Genomic DNA, 19129 nt, shown 5'->3' on the forward strand with positions numbered 1-19129 from the left:
CCCGTACTGATGGTCGAGAGAGTCGTCAAAAAAGGAACGATACGATGGGTGGTCGGGCATTGACAGTAGCCGACAGGCATAACGACAAAGCAGTATATCGCGCCGGTAGGTGAGTGGCAATTCACCGGCTTCAGCATGAAGACTCTCGACAGGACTAGTATAAAATGCTCCAATTGCAAGACGTAAACCCCAATGTTGTATGGAGTTGAGGTGGCGTAAGATGGACGGCCGTGCAGAGGAGTATACAAAGCACTTATAATCCAGCTTGGAGCGGACGATCGACCGATGTAGGAGAAGTAGGACGGTTCGATCCACTCCCCACGACATACCACTGATAACACGGAGGAGATTTAGAGAACGGGTACAACGGGCAGCCAAATATGACACACGTGGAGACCAAATAAGTTTCCTGTCAAATGTAAGGCCTAAAAATTTTATTGTCTGCACGAATAGGAGAGCAACGGGACCGAGTCGGAAGGACGGTTTGAGAAACTCTTTGTAGCACCAGAAGTTAATACAGACCGTCTTCTCGGCAGAAAAACGGAAGCCATTGGCGACACTCCAGGAGTAAAGACGGTCAAGAGAATGCTGAAGACAGCACTCCAAGAAACATGTACACTGCGCGCTGCAATAGATGGTAAAATCGTCCATGAAAAGAGAGCCTGATACATCAGCTGGGAGGCAATCCATTACTGGATTGAGCACCATGGCGAAGAGAGCGACGCTCAAAACTAAGTCCTGTGGCACCCCATTCTCCTGGCAAAAGGTGTCTGACAGGACAGAACCCACACGTACCCTGAACTGTCAATCCATTAAAAAGGAACAAATAAAAAGAGGGAGGCAACCGCGAAGGCCCCATGTATGCAAGTGCGGAGAATGTTCGCTCTCCAACAGGTGTCGTAAACCTTCTCCAAATCAAAGAATACAGCCACGGTCGGGCGATTCTGCAAGAAGTTATTCATAATGAAGATCGACAAGGTAACCAGATGGTCAACAGCAGAGCGGCGCCTACGAAATCCACATTGTACATTGGTAAGTAGGCGTCGAGATTCGAGCAGCCAAACCAAACAAGAGTTAACCATTCACTCCATCACCTTACAGACACAGCTGGTAAGCGAGATGGGGCGATAACTGGAAGGCAAGTGCTTGTCCTTCCCCGGCTTAGGAATCGGTACAACAGTAGACTCGCACCAGCATGCGGGAACATGTCCCTCAATCCAAATGCGATTGTAAGTACGAAGAAGGAAACCTTTACCCGCAGGAGAAAGGTTCTTCAGCATCTGAATATGAATAGAATCAGGCCTTGGAGTGGAGAACCGTGACTGGGCAAGCGCATTTTCGAGTTCCCGCATGGTGAATGGGGCATTGCAACTTTCACGATTCGAGGAGCGGAAGTTAGGTGGCCTAGCCTCCTCTGCCTGTTTTTGGGGGAGGAAGGCAGGGTGGTAATGAGCGGAGCTCGACACCTCTTTGAAAAAGCAGATAAAGGCATTGGAAACATCCTCAGGGGCCACAAGGACGTCATTCACAACCGTCAAGCCACAAACTGGTGAGTGGACCTTACTGCCAGATAGCCGGCGCACGCTACCCCAGACAACAGACGAAGGAGTAAAACTGTTGAAGGTGCTTGTGAAAGCAGTCCAGCTGGCTTTCTTGCTTTCTTTAATAAAATGATGACACTACGCACGTAATCGTCTATAACCGATACAATTCGCCACAGTAAGGTGGCGTTTAAAGGTGCGTAAACCACGTTGACGAGCACGTAAGGCGTCTCTACATGTTGCGATCCACCAGGGGACCGGTACGCGACTTGGAGAAGAAGTAGTGTGAGGGATGGAATATTCAGCAGCAGTGAGAATGACTTCCGTGAAGTGTGCAACCTGACTATCGCAGGTTGGGAAGGTTTGATCCTGAAAGGTCGCCCTGGAAGAGAAGAGCCCCCAGTCTCCTTTGGAGATGTTCCAACTAGTTGAGCACGGAGAGGGGGTATGATGCAGGAGATGGATAACACACGGGAAGTGGTCACTCGAATATGTATCAGAAAGTGCATACCACACAAACCGGCGTGCAAGTTGGGTAGTACATACAGAGAGGTCTAAATGGGAATAGGTGTGAGAGGTGTCTGAAAGGAAAGTAGGGGCGCCAGTATTGAGGCAGACAAGATTCAACTGGCTGAAAAGGTCTGCTAACAGGATGCTGCAGAGCCCCAAAGAGGATGGTGGGCATTGAAGTCTCCAGTTAACAAAAATGGTGCAGGTAGCTGAGCAATAATTTGCATCATGTCTGCCCTGGTAACGGCAGATGACGATGGAGTGTAAACGGTACAAATGGAAAATGTAAAAGTGGGGAGAGTAATGCGGATGGCAACTGCCTGCAGGCCGCTGTGTAATGTGATGGGAACGTAGTAAATATCATCCCGGACCAGCAACATAACCCCTCCATGAGCCGAAATACCTGCCACAGGGGGTAGGTCAAAACGCACGGACGTGTAGCGTGCCAAGGCAATTTGATCGCATGGGCGTAGCTTCGTTTCCTGGAGGGCTACGACGAGCGGACGGTGCAAGCGGAGCAGCAATATTAAGTCCTCTCGGTTGGAGCGAATGCTGCGAATATTCCAGTGAATAAGATGCAAGAAGGGGTCACCTCAAAGGCCGCTGAGGGCCTGGCTTTGAGCGAGCACTGCAGCCGCTGGCAGTAGGCGGACAGTCATCGTCCATTTGTTCTATAGGTTCATCGGCCATCTTGTAAAGGTGGCCGGGAGGGGGAGCTTCCTCTGCTGGTGAACAGCCAGATGTTTGGCTACCAGCGGTGCGGCCAGGTGAAACGGATGATGGCCTGGGGCGGCAACCGCTGGGTGGTGCAGGAGAAGAAATGCGCTGTGGCGGAGAAGGAGAACTGTGCTTCCTATGAGCCTTCTTGGAAGGTCGTTTTGTGGAAGTATTGGTTGATGGGTGGGAGTTCGAGGTACATAGGAAGTCTGCATGGGACGGTTCCTTCTTGAAGGCCTGTGCATCTGACTTCTGGGTCTTCGTCTTGGCAGAAGCTGATAAAGGTGCTTGTGTCTGAGGGGTGACGGGAGGAAGAGGAGACGTCGACCGGGCGATCTTAGCGCTGGCGGAATGGATGACCGTAGTGCTGAAGGTCAGATCGCATGTCTGCGTTGCCACCTCCCTGGTAGTCTGAGGAGAGGCGAGGACAGTACTGTATTTCCCCGGTGGGAGCAGTGTGGGCTTCCTACTAGCAAATAGCTTGCGAGCAGCTGAGGTGGACACTTTCTCTTTTACCAGAATTTCTTGGATACAGCGTTCTTCCCTGTAGATGGGACAGTCGCGGGAGGACGCTGCATGGTCACCCTGACAGTTCACACAACGAGGAGACGGAGGTGGACAGTCACCCTTATAGGCATCCCTGCCACAAGTGACACATTTAGCCGCGTTGTAACAAGACGCGAGTGTGATTAAAATGCTGACACTCGTAGCACTGCGTAGGTGTCGGGACATAGGAGGGACCAGAAATAACCTCGTAGCCTGCTTTGATGCGTGATGGCAGCTGAACACTATCAAAGGTCAAGAAAAGTGTCCGGATCGGTACAAGGTCATTGTTTACCTTTTTCATGACCCTATGGACAGCCGTCACGCCCTGCTCAGCGAGGAAAGATTGAATCTCCTCGTCAGTCAATACGTCGAGTGATCTAGTATATACCACACCATGAGATGAATTCCAAGTGCGGTGAGCCTCCACCCAGACAGGGAACGTGTACAGGAGTGGGGCCCGAAGCAGTTTTTGTGCCTTAAAGGTGCTCTCAGTTTCTAGTAACAAGGTACCGTTACGCAACCTCGTACAAGACTTGACCGATCCGGCTATGGCATCTACGCCCTTCTGGATAACGAAAGGGTTGACAGAGGAAAAATCCTTTCCATCCTCAGATCGAGAAACTACGAGGAACTGTGGGGCAGTTGGTAGTACTTTTGTCACTGGTGGCTGGTCAAGTTTCTGTTTGTGGGCAGAAGTCGAGAGAGAAGAAGAAGAGAAATCTATTGCGGAGGAATCCCCCATGATTGCCAGCGTCTCCGATGGCGCGCTCCTTCCTTGTGGGGACCCTCTCAGAGGGCACGCCCGCCTTAGGTGATTGTTCACACCTCCCGAGAAACGGACGGAGGGACCTATCGGCATGGTCAGAAGGTGTCAGCTCAGGCAATCACCCCTTCCTGGGCCTGGCCTTTACCAGGGGGTACGTGCGTGCCTTACTTGTCTACCCAGGGCAGGAAATTACGCGTTACCCCGTCAGCGGCTACGCGTGCGAACGCGTGGGTTGGCCTTCAGGCACGCACAGGGAGGAAGGAAGAAGAGGATAAAGAAAGGAGAGACGGAAAGAAAGGACAGACTGTCTCAAATGCCGAGGTGGAGACCAGAGAAGGCAAGGAGAAGAAGACAAGGAGAAGAAGGCTAGGGAAAGAAGGCAAGGGAAAGAGTAAGTAAGACAGTGAGATGGAGAAGAACAAAGAAAGGAACCAACCAAAGGAAGGAAGGAACCAGAAGAAGTGAAAAACCAAAAAGGAACCACAAATATAGGTCGTGGAACCGTCCGTCTCCGGATGCAGGCGCTAACTACCCCCTTGAGGGGGAGGGACTCCTTTTAGTCGCCTCTTACGACAGGGAGGAATACCTCGGGCCTATTCTAACCCCTGGACCTGCACGGGGAGAGAAATATTTACATGGTAGGACTCTAAATCCAGATGAAAGTTTCATTTATTTATTTATTTCTTGCTCCGTAGATCCAGTTAGTGAGTCAATCACAGGGATATGGAATGTGTCAAATTGTACAGGTTTCAATTTAAACTTACAATAAATACAAGGGCAATTCAATGCCAAATTGTACATAGTTTAAGTAAGACATACCATAAATACAGTAATAGATACAATGTCAGATAGATAACATAACAACCATTTAACAGAAAAACGAGTTTCAAATAAAGGTTAAAGATGAGAGCACAAAGTTAAACCAGATGTTCGGCCTACAAGAGTAAATACAGGTACAGCCAATTTGTTGTTACAAAAAGTGTGCTAATGCTCAAATGCACAATAAAATCAACTGAACTACTTCTAGACACAATAAGTTTAGTGATGGTATACATTTTCTTTCAGATATTCATGCACAGTATAAAAAGATTTCTCTGTGAGGTAATCTTTGAGAACTTGTTTAAATTTTGGCAGTTCTGTACAAACACATTTGATATGTAGTATTGAGCATTGAACAGCTTAATGCTAGAGGAGTAAACACCTTTTTGTAGCAGAATGAGAAGTTTAATTTAGAAATGTAGATTGTTTTATTGTTTTTGTTTCTGGTGTTATAGCCATGGAATTTACTGTTGTCTTGGTAGATAGAATAATTTTTGCACACAAAGGTTAGCAAGGAAAAAATATACTGTGAGGCAGTTGTTAGATACCTATCTTCCGAAAGAAGTGTCTGCAAGAGTGTCTTTGATGGACCCCACACATTATTCTGATTTATTTATTTATTTATTTATTTATTTTTTTTTTTTTTGAGGTTGAAAACTTTTTTTGCAAGTGGTTGGTTCCCCCAGAATATGATAGCATCATATGAGTGGAAGTAGCCAAAGTAGGCAACCTTAATGGTGTCAACTTCAGCCATTGAAGAAATTACCCGTAACGCAAATGTTGCCGAGCTCAGATTTTTACATAGATGAAAAATGTGAATGGACCAATTACATTTACTGTCTATGTAAGCACCCAGGAATGTGTGTCAACAATTGTATATGGGAACTGTTCTAGTTGGAAATAGGTGCACTGTTCTATGTTTCAATAATGCTGCAGCAAGGTATAACGTTATGGAACTGATGGGAGTGTCTGGTGGACTATATATGCATGGAGCTCTAATAGCCACTGACTGAAGGAGACCCTTTGAAGCAGAAACATCAGTGTTGGAAGCCACCAAAGAAGCAAGGATAAGAAGTGTGAAAAAGTGAAGGAAGGAAGAACAACATAGGAAACACGATGAATATGGACCTGTGATGCATCAATGCCATTCAAATGTAATAGAAAAGCAAGTTTTAAATTCAGTTTTCCAAAAGTTAAATTATTTCATGTTCTGGTACACTTTGGCTAAAAACTTTTGAAGATACAGGGCTGACATTTTGAATACTGTCTTAAAATATGCTCAACTAAAAAGTAGACTACCCTTGTGGCTTAACTTTGGAAATAAAATATTGTTTTGAAGAAAAACTCTGAATTCATTTCCAAAATTTTTGATAATCATACTTAAAATTTTTGTACCACCATTTATGACAGCAGCATCTTTTCAGTAATCTGCTTTAGAGATAATAGTGTAAAGAACTTGCAGGAAAAAAAACCTACTTTGTTTGTATTTTGACTAATGTGTACCTATGATGTACATAAATAATTAGTATGACTTATTTCACTTGCAACAAAAAAACACAATTAAGTAAAGTCAGTCTCATTTGATACAACATGTTTTAAGGCAGCCCCACCCCCTTCAAACAATAACTTTAATTTCGAATGTGGGCTAACAATACCAAATAAATTGAAGCAAATTACCCAGAAAAATCATACTGCAAATAAATTTTTAACTTTGGCCTCTTATATTCATTGATTAAAGGCATGATGAACACTAAACTTTGGACACACACATTAGCAACACAAGGTTTCCCAATACAAATACCATTCACGTACTTCTTTCCAAATACCTACAGAATCAGTTCAAACATGATTTTCATAAAAATAGCAAAAATAGATCACATTTAATTTTCTTTTAGCAAATCTGTTTTCCATAATTTCAAACTAATCACAGTTGGGAAGAACATGTTTTCAGGCATCCAAATAATCCTGTTTGATTTTTCAACGTGCGCTAACAATACTGAAAATGGTGGATAGATCTGAGGGAATGCACAATGGCTGTCATCCATGTTTTGTTTCATGTGGATTTTACTTTTAAATTGACAAGTAACATCTCGCTATATTGCGCTGGTCCATGGTGACATTGTCACTACTGACTGAAGAACATGAACCAGCTACCCCATTGCCACAGGGGCCATGCCTGGTTGCTTTGAAATACCAGCCATGCAGATTTTCTTCATCCAGGTTCCCAAGCCTTTAATTTGGTTTCTTAACTTAGTTTACAAAGTTTTATGGCAGTACCCGTCTCCTCACAAAGCCATTAGCTAAGTACATTATCTCCGATTCTCAGATCTGTAAGAGTATCTGCCATAGGTAGCAAGCAAAAAATAATAATTTTGATTTTAAACTTCTTAACATTTCAAAATTTTTGGCCACTTTCCGCAGTTCAGTCTCTGGAAATACATACTGTCAGCCAGATGATAGTACTGAAGGAACAGAAAGTGTGAAAATCAGGTGTTGTTCTGACACCCAACAAGCATCCTGTCATTTGAGCCAATAAAATCGATGAGCTGTGGTAGGCAGCATGCAAGATGGTGTAAACTGTAAACAGCGTCACTACAGACCAACATAATATAGTGAGATAGTACTTGTCAATATACAAATAAAAAATACGTGCAACAAAATATGGTCAATGGGTTGTTGAAATGTAGCCCATTGTCTTGATAAATATCTGTAAATTCCTCCGTCATTTTCAGGTGATGTTACCAGACATTAGAAAACCAAACAATACTTTCTGGATGCCTGAAAACATGCGGTTCCCAACAGTGATTAGTTTGAAATCAATTAAGGACACAGATTTGCTGAAAGTAGACTATTTGTAATTGTTACAAAAATCAAGTCTGAACTGACTTTTGCACATGAATGATATTTTATACTGGAAAACCTTATGTTGTTAAGTTGTTGTGTTCAAAGTTTCATGTTAAGCAACGAGTATAAGAAGCCAAAGGTGCAGCGCAATTTTTCCAGCTGATTTTCTTAAATTTATGTGGCACTGTTAACCCATATCGAAAATTAAACCCACCATTCTAGAAAGGTCGCAACCTGAAATATGTTTTTCGAAGCTTTAATAAAAAATGGTTTATGTAAAAGTATCAAAGATGCACTGTTTTTAACCTTCGCACAAAATTCGTCACCTTTTCAACAAATTTGAGACTACTGTAAAAATAGCAATAGATGAAATTTTGTATTCCACACCCTTGTGCTACCAGCCTGTTTTGCATTAAGTTTCATCATGTATTTTCTCTATGAGATATAAGTATCCAAAGTTTACAATTTTTTCCCCCTTTCCCTTTTTTCTCTACATGCTGTAATTAACTGTTTCAAATTATCTAGCATTTTTAGCTTGCATTGAATAATTGAAAACATCTTTTTTGTGGTTAAAACTATGTCTTTCTAATTAGTTCAGCTTGGGAAGTTTTTATAGAAAGCAGGTGCTGACAGATGTGAAAATTACCGAACTATCAGTTTAATAAGCCACGGCTGCAAAATACTAACGCGAATTCTTTACAGACGAATGGAAAAACTGGTAGATGCAGACCTCGGGGAGGATCAGTTTGGATTCCGTCGAAATGTTGGAACACGTGAGGCAATACTGACCTTACAACTTATCTTGGAAGAAAGATTAAGAAAAGGCAAACCTATGTTTCTAGCATTTGTAGACTTAGAGAAAGCTTTTGACAATGTTGACTGGAATACTCTTTTTCAAATTCTAAAGGTGGCAGGGGTAAAATACAGGGAGCGAAAGGCTATTTATAATTTGTACAGAAACCAGATGGCAGTAATTAGAGTCGAGGGGCATGAAAGGGAAGCAGTGGTTGGGAAAGGAGTGAGACAGGGTTGTAGCCTCTCCCCGATGTTATTCAATCTGTATATTGAGCAAGCAGTAAAGGAAACAAAAGAAAAATTTGGAGTAGGTATTAAAATTCATGGAGACGAAGTAAAAACTTTGAGGTTCGCCGATGACATTGTAATTCTGTCAGAGACGGCAAAGGACTTGGAAGAGCAGTTGAACGGGATGGACAGTGTCTTGAAAGGAGGATTTAAGATGAACATTAACAAAAGCAAAACGAGGATAATGGAATGTAGTCAAATTAAATCGGGTGATGCTGAGGGAATTAGATTAGGAAATGAGACACTTAAAGTAGTAAAGGAGTTTTGCTATTTAGGAAGTAAAATAACTGATGATGGTCGAAGTAGAGAGGATATAAAATGTAGACTAGCAATGGCAAGGAAAGCGTTTCTGAAGAAGAGAAATTTGTTAACATCGAATATAGATTTATGTATCAGGAAGTCGTTTCTGAAAGTATTTGTTTGGAGTGTAGCCATGTATGGAAGTGAAACATGGACGATAACTAGTTTGGACAAGAAGAGAATAGAAGCTTTCGAAATGTGGTGCTACAGAAGAATACTGAAGATAAGGTGGATAGATCACGTAACTAATGAGGAGGTACTGAATAGGATTGGGGAGAAGAGAAGTTTGTGGCACAACTTGACTAGAAGAAGGGATCGGTTGGTAGGACATGTTTTGAGGCATCAAGGGATCACAAATTTAGCATTGGAGGGCAGCGTGGAGGGTAAAAATCGTAGAGGGAGACCGAGAGATGAGTACACTAAGCAGATTCAGAAGGATGTAGGTTGCAGTAGGTACTGGGAGATGAAGCAGCTTGCACAGGATAGAGTAGCATGGAGAACTGCATCAAACCAGTCTCAGGACTGAAGACAACAACAACAACAGGATTTTTGAGGTAGCAAGTCAAAAATCTTTGACTTTGCACATAATTTATGCAGTATTGGACAGTGGTACATAAATGTTGTTAGGTTACTACATGCCAAGTTTCTCATTTTCATATCTTTAGTTCCTGATGTATAAGGAGCCATACTTTGTGAAATTTTTTTGGGTACTTTTCTTTTCCTTGGGAAACTTTGTCAAACATTCTCTGGTTGAATATGGCTCGTAAACTCTTATCATTATTACTATTAAGATAGTGCATAAAATTGAACAAGAAGGGCAAATTGCATTTCTTTCAACAAAATATTACTCGGGATATAATAGCTCAAAGTTGCCAGAAAATCACAATCACTCTGCGAAAATTCATGCATGGAGTCAAACAAGTGATCATATCTCAACCAGTGTTGCTCCAATGAACATTACTAAATGTTACCAATGATCACTGGAGATGTGCAAATGTTCACATAAAACTGCATCAACACCGATAGTGGCTGAGCAGGAAAATGTTCCAAAATTAGGCAATTCGATACGGAATGACACTACAGCCCTGAGGAGATGCAGAAAAGCATAAACTTCTGAGCAGGTCCAAGTCCCTGTGAGAGAGATGGCATAATAGTGGACTGTACAGTCCACAGCAGGAGCAGCAGCAGGATCCAACAATAATGGGACGTCCAGCACTCTAATTCAGGTCAGTTTGCTCAAATTTGGACATAATAATAAAATTGGACATAATAACACCTTTATTGTTTGCATATGCAGTATGAAGAATTTACTGAGCAGTTTGCAAATACAATTTCAAAACACCAATGCTCAACATACAATATGATAGAAGATGATACTGAGAATCATGTTCAGCTTTTTGAATCTGGAACTTTGGACACATTCGTACATGGTTAGTGTGGAAAGGAAAGATACAAAGCACTCAGACTGGTAGCTGTTGCTTTGTGGAAGCATTTAGGTGGCCAAATGGCATTCAACGAGAAGAGCACCTTGTCTTCAACATAAATGTAGAACATTACAGATGTAAGAAGCTGGGTCACATATGTGAGGACTTAAAAGAAAAATAAATGTGTTACAGTTGTGGGAAATAGGGATGTGTACTGAGTAACATTATCAGCACATAATCAAGTGCATAGGTGAACAAGGAAGGAGATGTATGGTCAACCACACCAATCGTTCCCTGCCAAATTGCGGACAGCTGTTAGTTCACCGAAAATGTCATTACGATAGGGAAAAGGGGGGGGGGGGGGAGAGGAAGGCTGCTGGGCACTGGGCATTTGGCTGTCAACAGCACAAAAGTTTGTGAGGAAGGTGCATCTGGTTGAACAAGATGAATACCAACAAAGGAAATCATACCCCAATATTCGAAAATCTGACCCCCATGTAATGGAAATGTGTGAGGAGGAGGAGGAGGAGGAGGAGGAGGAGGAGGAGGAGGAGGAGGAAGAAGAAGAAGATTTTATTAAAATGCAAAAATTTGACCCTGAGCTTCCTTAGTAAATTGTCATTGCTGTAGAAATTATTAACACGCCCTCTAAAAAACTCCTGATGTGTTGCGCACAATTCCCACTACCTCAGCAATTTATGAATGTGTTTGATAAATGCAGTATTTCACAAAACACTACACAAAAATAGTCCTGTGGTGTTTAACAGCATAATAAAATCAGCCACTTCAGAGAGGTGTTATCAGACTGCTTGGGCCAAATGTGGCACAGCACCATCCTGTCGGCACAATATGTGGAGAGTATTCCAACACTACGACCAACAGCACTCACAACTATTGTGAATAGTTATGTCTATTCAACCAAGGAGATAGAGCAAAATGTCCAATCAGGCTATCTATCCAAGCATTTACCAAAAGAACATTCCTGATGAGCACATTCACAAAAGTAATGAGACTTTTCACATGCCAACTGGTAACAGTTTTAGATGTTAAATACTCTGTGTCTAACAAAAATAGCTTCATCTGTAGATACTATCAATGCACACTGTTTGAGCTCTGGCACTCACTTGGAACAATCTTATATTTTCAAAATGTGGATCTTTTATTTACCTTAGATATGTAAGCTGTTTCTGTCTGCACGATTCCAGGTGAACGAATGAGAGACACAGAATTCACAAGATAGTGTGCTGATGTTGGTGGAAGGCATTGTTTTGAAACCATGAGTTATCCCTTCATCAGATACTGGGATTGTCTGTTAATTCCCTTCTTATGTTGGTCTATACAAGTGTAAACAAGGAAGTTTCTCCGAAACACTGCTCAGGAACTACAAAGTGTTAACTGCTGGTACCCTCGGTTTTGAGAAATGTTGAGCTCACTATCTTCTTTCACTCCCAGAATTTCATCATTGTACTCTGCAAGTGATGTGTTAGACTGTTAGACAACAGTTTGTGAAATTGTTCACAGTACATGACAAATCTAGTACACATGCAATTAAGTGTTGCCCAGCAGAACAACTACAGCACAGCATGACAGCAGCTCAGAAAGGTAGAACACTGCCAGACCCATTGGGCCAGTTGATACACCACACAGTAGTAGCAGATTTTTGTCATTTTATAGCTGTAGTTCAACAACAGCAAATTTCCAACCAATGGTTAATGTGCAAATTTAGCTCAGTTTGACATACTTACTCAGTTACACCAAAGTTTTTTTTTCTTTTTCTTTCTCTCTCTCTTTTTTTTTTTTTCACAGGCAATCTGTATGAATCTCAATCAGAAACCTGTCACTCACCTTTCCACCTGGTAACTGACAGATGCCAAGGTATTTCTTATGTCCTCCACTCTCTTCTATATTCATAAGGTCATCTGTAACCAGTCCTGAACAGAGAAATGTAAACATATTGTAACACAGGGACAGACATGGTTTCATAAGTAATTTATAATGACCTATCTAAAACAAGGAGGTGACAGATGTTGAAAATTATTAACACATGAAAATGGATTCTGCTGTATATCACACAAAAGCAAAGTGCAAGTGTGTCATAAGATGGTAAATAAATACAATCAAATAATAAGCAACCAGTTGCATAAAAGAATTTAGGGCCCTTCTTCAGAAGGTTGCACCTATCACATTATTTGCGAGTGTCAATAATAAAGAGCATACCGCAAAATGCCATGGTCATGTAATTCACAGTACCTTGATACTAGTTTTGTGCAGATACTGTGAATTACATGGCCATGGTATTTTGCAGTATGCACTTTATTACTGACACTCGAAAATAGTGCAATAGATATAACCTTTTGAAGAAGGGCACCAAGTGCTCAAAACCAGTAAAGAAATTAAATTTCTTTTATGCAACTGGTTGCTTATTATTTCATTATATACAACTACAACTGCTGAAGATGGGTAAAATACTAGATAAATAAATACACAAAATAATAGCATTATCAATTTTTTAAACCAATATTATACAATGCCTGATATTAAATTCTACATTGTTTATCCTGAAAAATTTGGTGTTCATTTCTTAAGTGCACACTTAGGTGTCAATGGTCAACTTTATTTCTTATTTTATACAGTCTACTACTACACAATAAATTGTTTAATTTCTTGTATGTTTCCAAAGAAAACATGTCAAGCATTATCTCATACCAGTATGAATGTTTCTCCTTCTCTATAATAATTTTTGGATTGCAGAACAGAAAGAGATTTCCAATGGAGAAATCAGTCCAGTCATTAACTGTTCCAGTGATGTCTGTAATCATAATTGAATAAAATAACAGAAGGCCTGAATATATACCTCCACAATTTATCTCTCCACATTTGTAAGAGGGTCCAGAAACTGCAAACAGCTACCTCAGGCTCTAAGATATCCCCAATGTGGCAGCTAACACTCACAACATCAACTTCTTGTAGTTTGATCGCATCTCATACTTGATCCCCAATGACAACAGTTGGCATACAAGCACGACGCTGTTCAACAGAGCAGGCTGTAAGGTCCGAGTCATTGTGTGGCCATAGTTTTAGGACAGAGTGATGTTAGACCTGTTTGAAAGCATCAAGCCTTGCTACTCAGCACATAAATGATGGCATTTATCTGTGTAATGGGGTTTCTCGACAATGCAGTTAGACCAGTGCCATGTTACACAGAGCACAGTATTGAACTGCTGAAGGTCAACAACAGCTGCAGTGGTCCAGAATCGAGCCAATATTCTGGTTGTGCCCACACTGTATGGACTAGAATCCAACACACACACACACACACACACACACACACACACACACACACACACACACACACACACACACACACACGTCTGCTTGTGTGTGTGTGTGTGTGTGTGTGTGTGTGTGTGTGTGTGTGTGTGTGTGTGTGCACGAGAGAGAGTATATACCTATCCTTTTTTCCCCCCTAAGGGAAAAATAAAATTCACCCAAAAATACAGTTTACCATGGAAATAGAAAAGGATAACAGAATATCTTTCTTGGATGTCTTAGTTATGAGACGGTCCGATAGAAGCTTGGAATATAAAGTTTTTCGGAAGGCAACACATATGGACAGATATTTACATAAAAATTCTAATCATCATCCACAACAAAAAAGGGGTGTCATAAAAAGTCTTGTCGATCGAGCGCAACGGATATGTACACCTGAACATTTGGATGCTGAAGTGAAACATCTGAAGCAGGCTTTTGAAAAAAAACGGCTACTCAAAAAAAGAGATAAATAGAATTTTGCATCCAAGGAACAGAAGACCAAAAGATAAGAATGAACCACAATGACAGAAAAATACAGTAGTTCTCCCTTTTATTAAAAAAGTAACAGATCAGATCGGTAAGATTTTACGAAAACATGACATAACACCGGTCTTTAAACCAACAAAGAAAATAAGTCAAGTACTACGCTCTGTGAAGGATAAATGCCCTCCTCTGTCGACATGTGGTGTGTATAAAATTCCATGTACCTGTGGGAAAGTTTATATTGGTACTACCAAAAGAGGCGTAAATACGCGACTGAAAGAGCATAAAAGTCTTTGTCGACTTGGAAAAATAGAAAAATCAGCTGTAGCGGAACATGCTCTTCAACCAGGAAACCACCAAGTGAAGTTTTCCGATACCGAAGTTTTATCTACAACGTTAAATTACTATCCACGCCTATACAGAGAAGCTATTGAAATTTATAAACATCACGATAATTTTAATAGGAAAGAGGAGGCTATGAAACTCAGTGATATATGGACAGTGGCTCTACAAAATTGCTAACAATTTTTATCTTGACAGGTGGTAATCGATAGTCAACCTTATCTTTGCTATGGATTCTCACTGCTCATCACGGGTCACCTGAACCACGCCCCCCTTTCTCACAATATATAAGTCGCTCTCAGACACCCGACCAGTCAGTTTTTCCTGTTTTTGAAGCAGTCTCCCACTTCGCCGCAGACGACCCTCGCTCAATGATGAAACAGAGCTGGTGTCACTGTCGGTGGCAATGACAAGATTGTCAGAGTCCGAACTAGTGACTGAAGATGGTGATGGGAGTGGTTGGTCCATGGATGAGGAATGAGATGACGATGAAATCATGATAGATGGGGGGTCCACACTGTGTGGTTCGCCGCTTGGATGACTATCTGTGTTTCAGCAAACGAAACCACAGACCATTGTAAACGAATACGGCAAATCAGTCTCGGCCCCCAGAATAAAAATGGCCAATTTTCAAGTGAATCTCCTGAACACTGCAGAGGCCCGCAAAATATTCAAAGTTACACAGCTGCTACACATGCAGGTCACGGTGGAGCTATACAAAAGACCTAACGGACCGATGCAATGTTATCTGTGTCAACGCTTTGGGCATGGGGCGTCACAGTGTGAACTTAGACCCCGCTGCGTGAAATGCGCCGAGCCACACCTTTCTGGGGCCTGCACTAAAAAGCCTGACGCGCCAGCAACATGCGAAAACTGCGGGGGTAACCATCCAGCCTCCTTCAGGGTCTGCACAGAGCGAGCACGGATCGTCCAGGCCTGGGAATGAAGGCGAGCACCCCCAACCAGCAGACAGGGCCCACCACCCATCACACTGCGAACAGCAGCGGCAACAAAACCACCCCCGCCACCACCCGCGGATACATCACACTCCCCCTCTCCGCCAAAACAAACACAGGTGGGAACAAATACAGTAGAAACTCCACCACCACAACAGGAAGTAGTTGCATCCTGTTCCCCACCACCGGAGCGATCTCCGCCCCAAGCACAGCCCATGCTCGCCGAAATAGTAAGAACAGGGCGCACCCCACCAAACTCCCCAAAACCAAAGCCCCAAAGGCCACCCACAATCCCAAAACAACAACCTGGCAGAATCCCGCCCTCCAAGGTGACTCCACATCAGCTGCTAGCCGCACCTCCCCCCATCACCTGTGTTGTAAAGGAACAGACAAGTGCGACACCTCTCCCCTCAACTTCTGCAGCGACTGAGGCTGCTCCTCCACCAGCCAGTCCTTCAATGGCAGCCGCCACAGAGCCCCCAACTGCTCCTGCGGCGACAACTCAAACCAGCATCACCAGTGACAACACCACTGCCCAGCAAAGCTTCACAGAGGACTCACAGGAACAAACACCTCAAATCTTATCACAAATCTGGCAGTTTGTCAAAAACCTTCTTCCTCAAAATTTTGTTACCAAAATAACACAAATTATCAATCAGTTCTTAGCAGCTCCAGATCTTTTCAGTAAAGTGACACTAATAATCACAAACATCTTGCCCCTGCTCCAAAATGGCAAATGAAAACCAGCATATCACTATCGCCATCTGGAACGCTGACGGTGTTTCTCACGACCGATTTGAGCTCGAGATGTTCCTCGATGACCATAGGGTGGATGTGGCACTCCTAAACGAGACCCACCTAACCCCTGACGAGAGCTTTCGAGTCCGAAATTATGTGCTGGCCAGAAATGACCGCCCTAACAGACCAGGTGGCGGTATAGCCATTCTCATTAAAAATCGAATATGCCACAGGATAATACAAATGCCACTACTCATAAACACAGAGGCAACAGCAGTTGAAGTTATTCTTAACAACCACCCCACACTTCTGGTGGCGGCATACCACCCACCCCAAGCCAGACTGTTTCCCAGTGACCTGGACGATCTCTTGGACATAAACCACGGAACCATAATAGGAGGGGACCTGAATGCCAAGCACAGGGCATGGGGTTGCCGAACTACAAACACAACTGGCAACAAGCTACTAAGATACCTTGATAACCATCCAGCAGTAAGGGTTGTCTCAACTGATGAGCCTACTCATTTTCCCTATGACTCCAGGAGCCTGCCTGACAAATTGGACATATTCCTCTTAAAAAACGTTAACCTCAATACAACGGCAGAGGTAATCAACAGCCTAAATTCAGATCATAGCCCTGTTATTCTAAGATTTGAGGGTGACCAAGACATTTCAAGTAACAGAATAATTACAACCTACAACACAAATTGGGTGAGGTACAAGGAACTGGTCACTCTACATATACCTGACCAGGCTCCTGACATGCAGACCCCAGAAGAAATCGACCAGGCTATAACAGAGTTAACCCAAATCATCACGGCATGCGGGGAAGCATCAACCACCAAAATAACGCACAACAGCAGACGGAGCAACCTGCCCCCAGACCTTGCGCAACTAATTGCGGACAAGAACAGAACGCGCAAGAGATGTCAAACTTTTCGTGACCCCCAAGACAGGAGACGTATGTTTAGGATGGCCAGGGAAATCCAGACCAGACTTAAACTGCTACAAAGTGCTAGGTAGGAGCAAAGCCTGCAAACAGCAGAGCAAAATCCCGAAAAATTCTGGGGAATTATCAGATCCAGACGGCAACCCCAAAAAGCCACCAGACCACTTCATGGGCAAAACGGTTTAGTTTATACCCCACATGACAAAGCAACCGCCATGGCAAACACGCTCGAGCTGCAGTTCCAAGAGAATATAATCGATGAAGACTAGGAAGAAGCAAAAGCCCTGGAGCGCAGAGTTGCGTGTCACCTACATCGAACTCTTCGTGCCAGACCTGTCACCAACTTTGTGCCGACCACTGAACGTGCAGTCTCTGTTCTCATCAGGCGAATTGGCAATGCAAAAGCCCCTGGTCCTGATAACATCAAACCCCCCTTTATTATAAACCTTCCTCAAACTGCTATCTCTCATCTTACAGCCATCCTAAGCAGTTGCCTCTCCACACAATATTTCCCTTCAGCCTGGAAGGTTGCAAAAGTTATTTCCATTCCAAAGCCCAAAAAGATCAGTTGTTTCCACAAAACCACCGCCCTATGTCCTTATTATGTCATCTCTCCAAACTTCTCGAAATTCTTATACAAAACTCCCTACTCCAATTTCTATCCGTAAACAACATCATCATCCCCGAACAATTTGGTTTTTGTGCTGGACATAGCGCTGTACAGCAAGCCATTCGCCTGGTGGAGCACGTCTGCATGGAGAAGAGCCAGGGCAACAGCACCACAGCTATTTTCTTGGATATTGAAAAGGCTTTTGATCGTGTTTGGCATGACGGCTTGCTATATAAGATTTCCAAACTCAACTGCCCTCTCCACCTGCTGAAAATCATTCAGTCTTTCCTCTCTGACAGAAAATTCTACTCATACATAGAAAACGCAAAAAGTGGGATGAAACACATAGAAGCAGGCGTCCCACAGGGATCTGTGCTTGGCCCCCTCCTATATCTTCTGTATACCAATGACATCTCGAAAGAGCCGGGTGGCAATATAGCCTTATACACTGATGATACAGCACTCTATCTCAGTGGCAGGAACATTAATTACCTAGCCTACAGCCTACAACGACATCTCAACAAAGTTACAAACTGGTGCAACATTTGGAAAATAAAAATAAATGCCGACAAATGTCACACAATCCTATTTTCTCATAAAATCAAGAAACCCACAATAAACATCACTTACAATGAACAGATACATCCATGGAAAAATGTAATCACATACTTAGGACTAAGAATGGACAAAAACCTTACATTCAAGCATCACATCAGAGAGGCTAGGAACAAAGGCTCCGCCCGGCTCTACCAACTATATCCATTATTAAAGGATTAAAGGGAATGGGATTGTCCATATCAGCAAAGCTCAGAATCTGGAAAACAATAGTCCTGCCTGTCATCCTCTACGGCTCTGAAGTGTGGAGCATGGCAGCAGACACTAATCTAGCCCAACTTAAGAATGATTGCAGACGTACCAAGACTGACCAGCAATGAGGAAATCAGGGCAATGCTAGGGCAACCCTCTTTCTATCACATAATCAAGCAAAACTCACAAACATTCTATGAATCATCTCATTCATCACCATACTAGCGCATCAATACACTGGGACGGAACCCTCACCCTCAACTCAGAGCTCCAATCAACACACTCCATCGCCACTACAGGCGGTAACCATCTTCTCATCCTCATAAAACAGGATACTCATCTCCACTTCTATCAACGTAATCATCACTAACATCATCCACCC

General features: G+C 42.8%; 1 protein-coding gene across 4 annotated transcripts in view; it reads right to left on the bottom strand.

Annotated features, from left to right (window-relative positions):
• LOC126278460 (DNA polymerase lambda-like) overlaps positions 1-19129 on the bottom strand; it is a 163237-nt gene that overhangs the window by 37747 nt on the left and 106361 nt on the right. For all 4 annotated transcript variants that reach the window (XM_049978594.1, XM_049978596.1, XM_049978593.1 and 1 more), the window contains one exon: positions 12396-12481. In XM_049978594.1, the coding sequence (XP_049834551.1) occupies positions 12396-12481 (86 nt within the window). The remainder of the gene's footprint in view (positions 1-12395; positions 12482-19129) is intronic.

The sequence above is a fragment of the Schistocerca gregaria genome, chromosome 6, assembly GCF_023897955.1.
Source record: "Schistocerca gregaria isolate iqSchGreg1 chromosome 6, iqSchGreg1.2, whole genome shotgun sequence".
NCBI classification, from domain to species: Eukaryota; Metazoa; Arthropoda; class Insecta; order Orthoptera; family Acrididae; genus Schistocerca; species Schistocerca gregaria.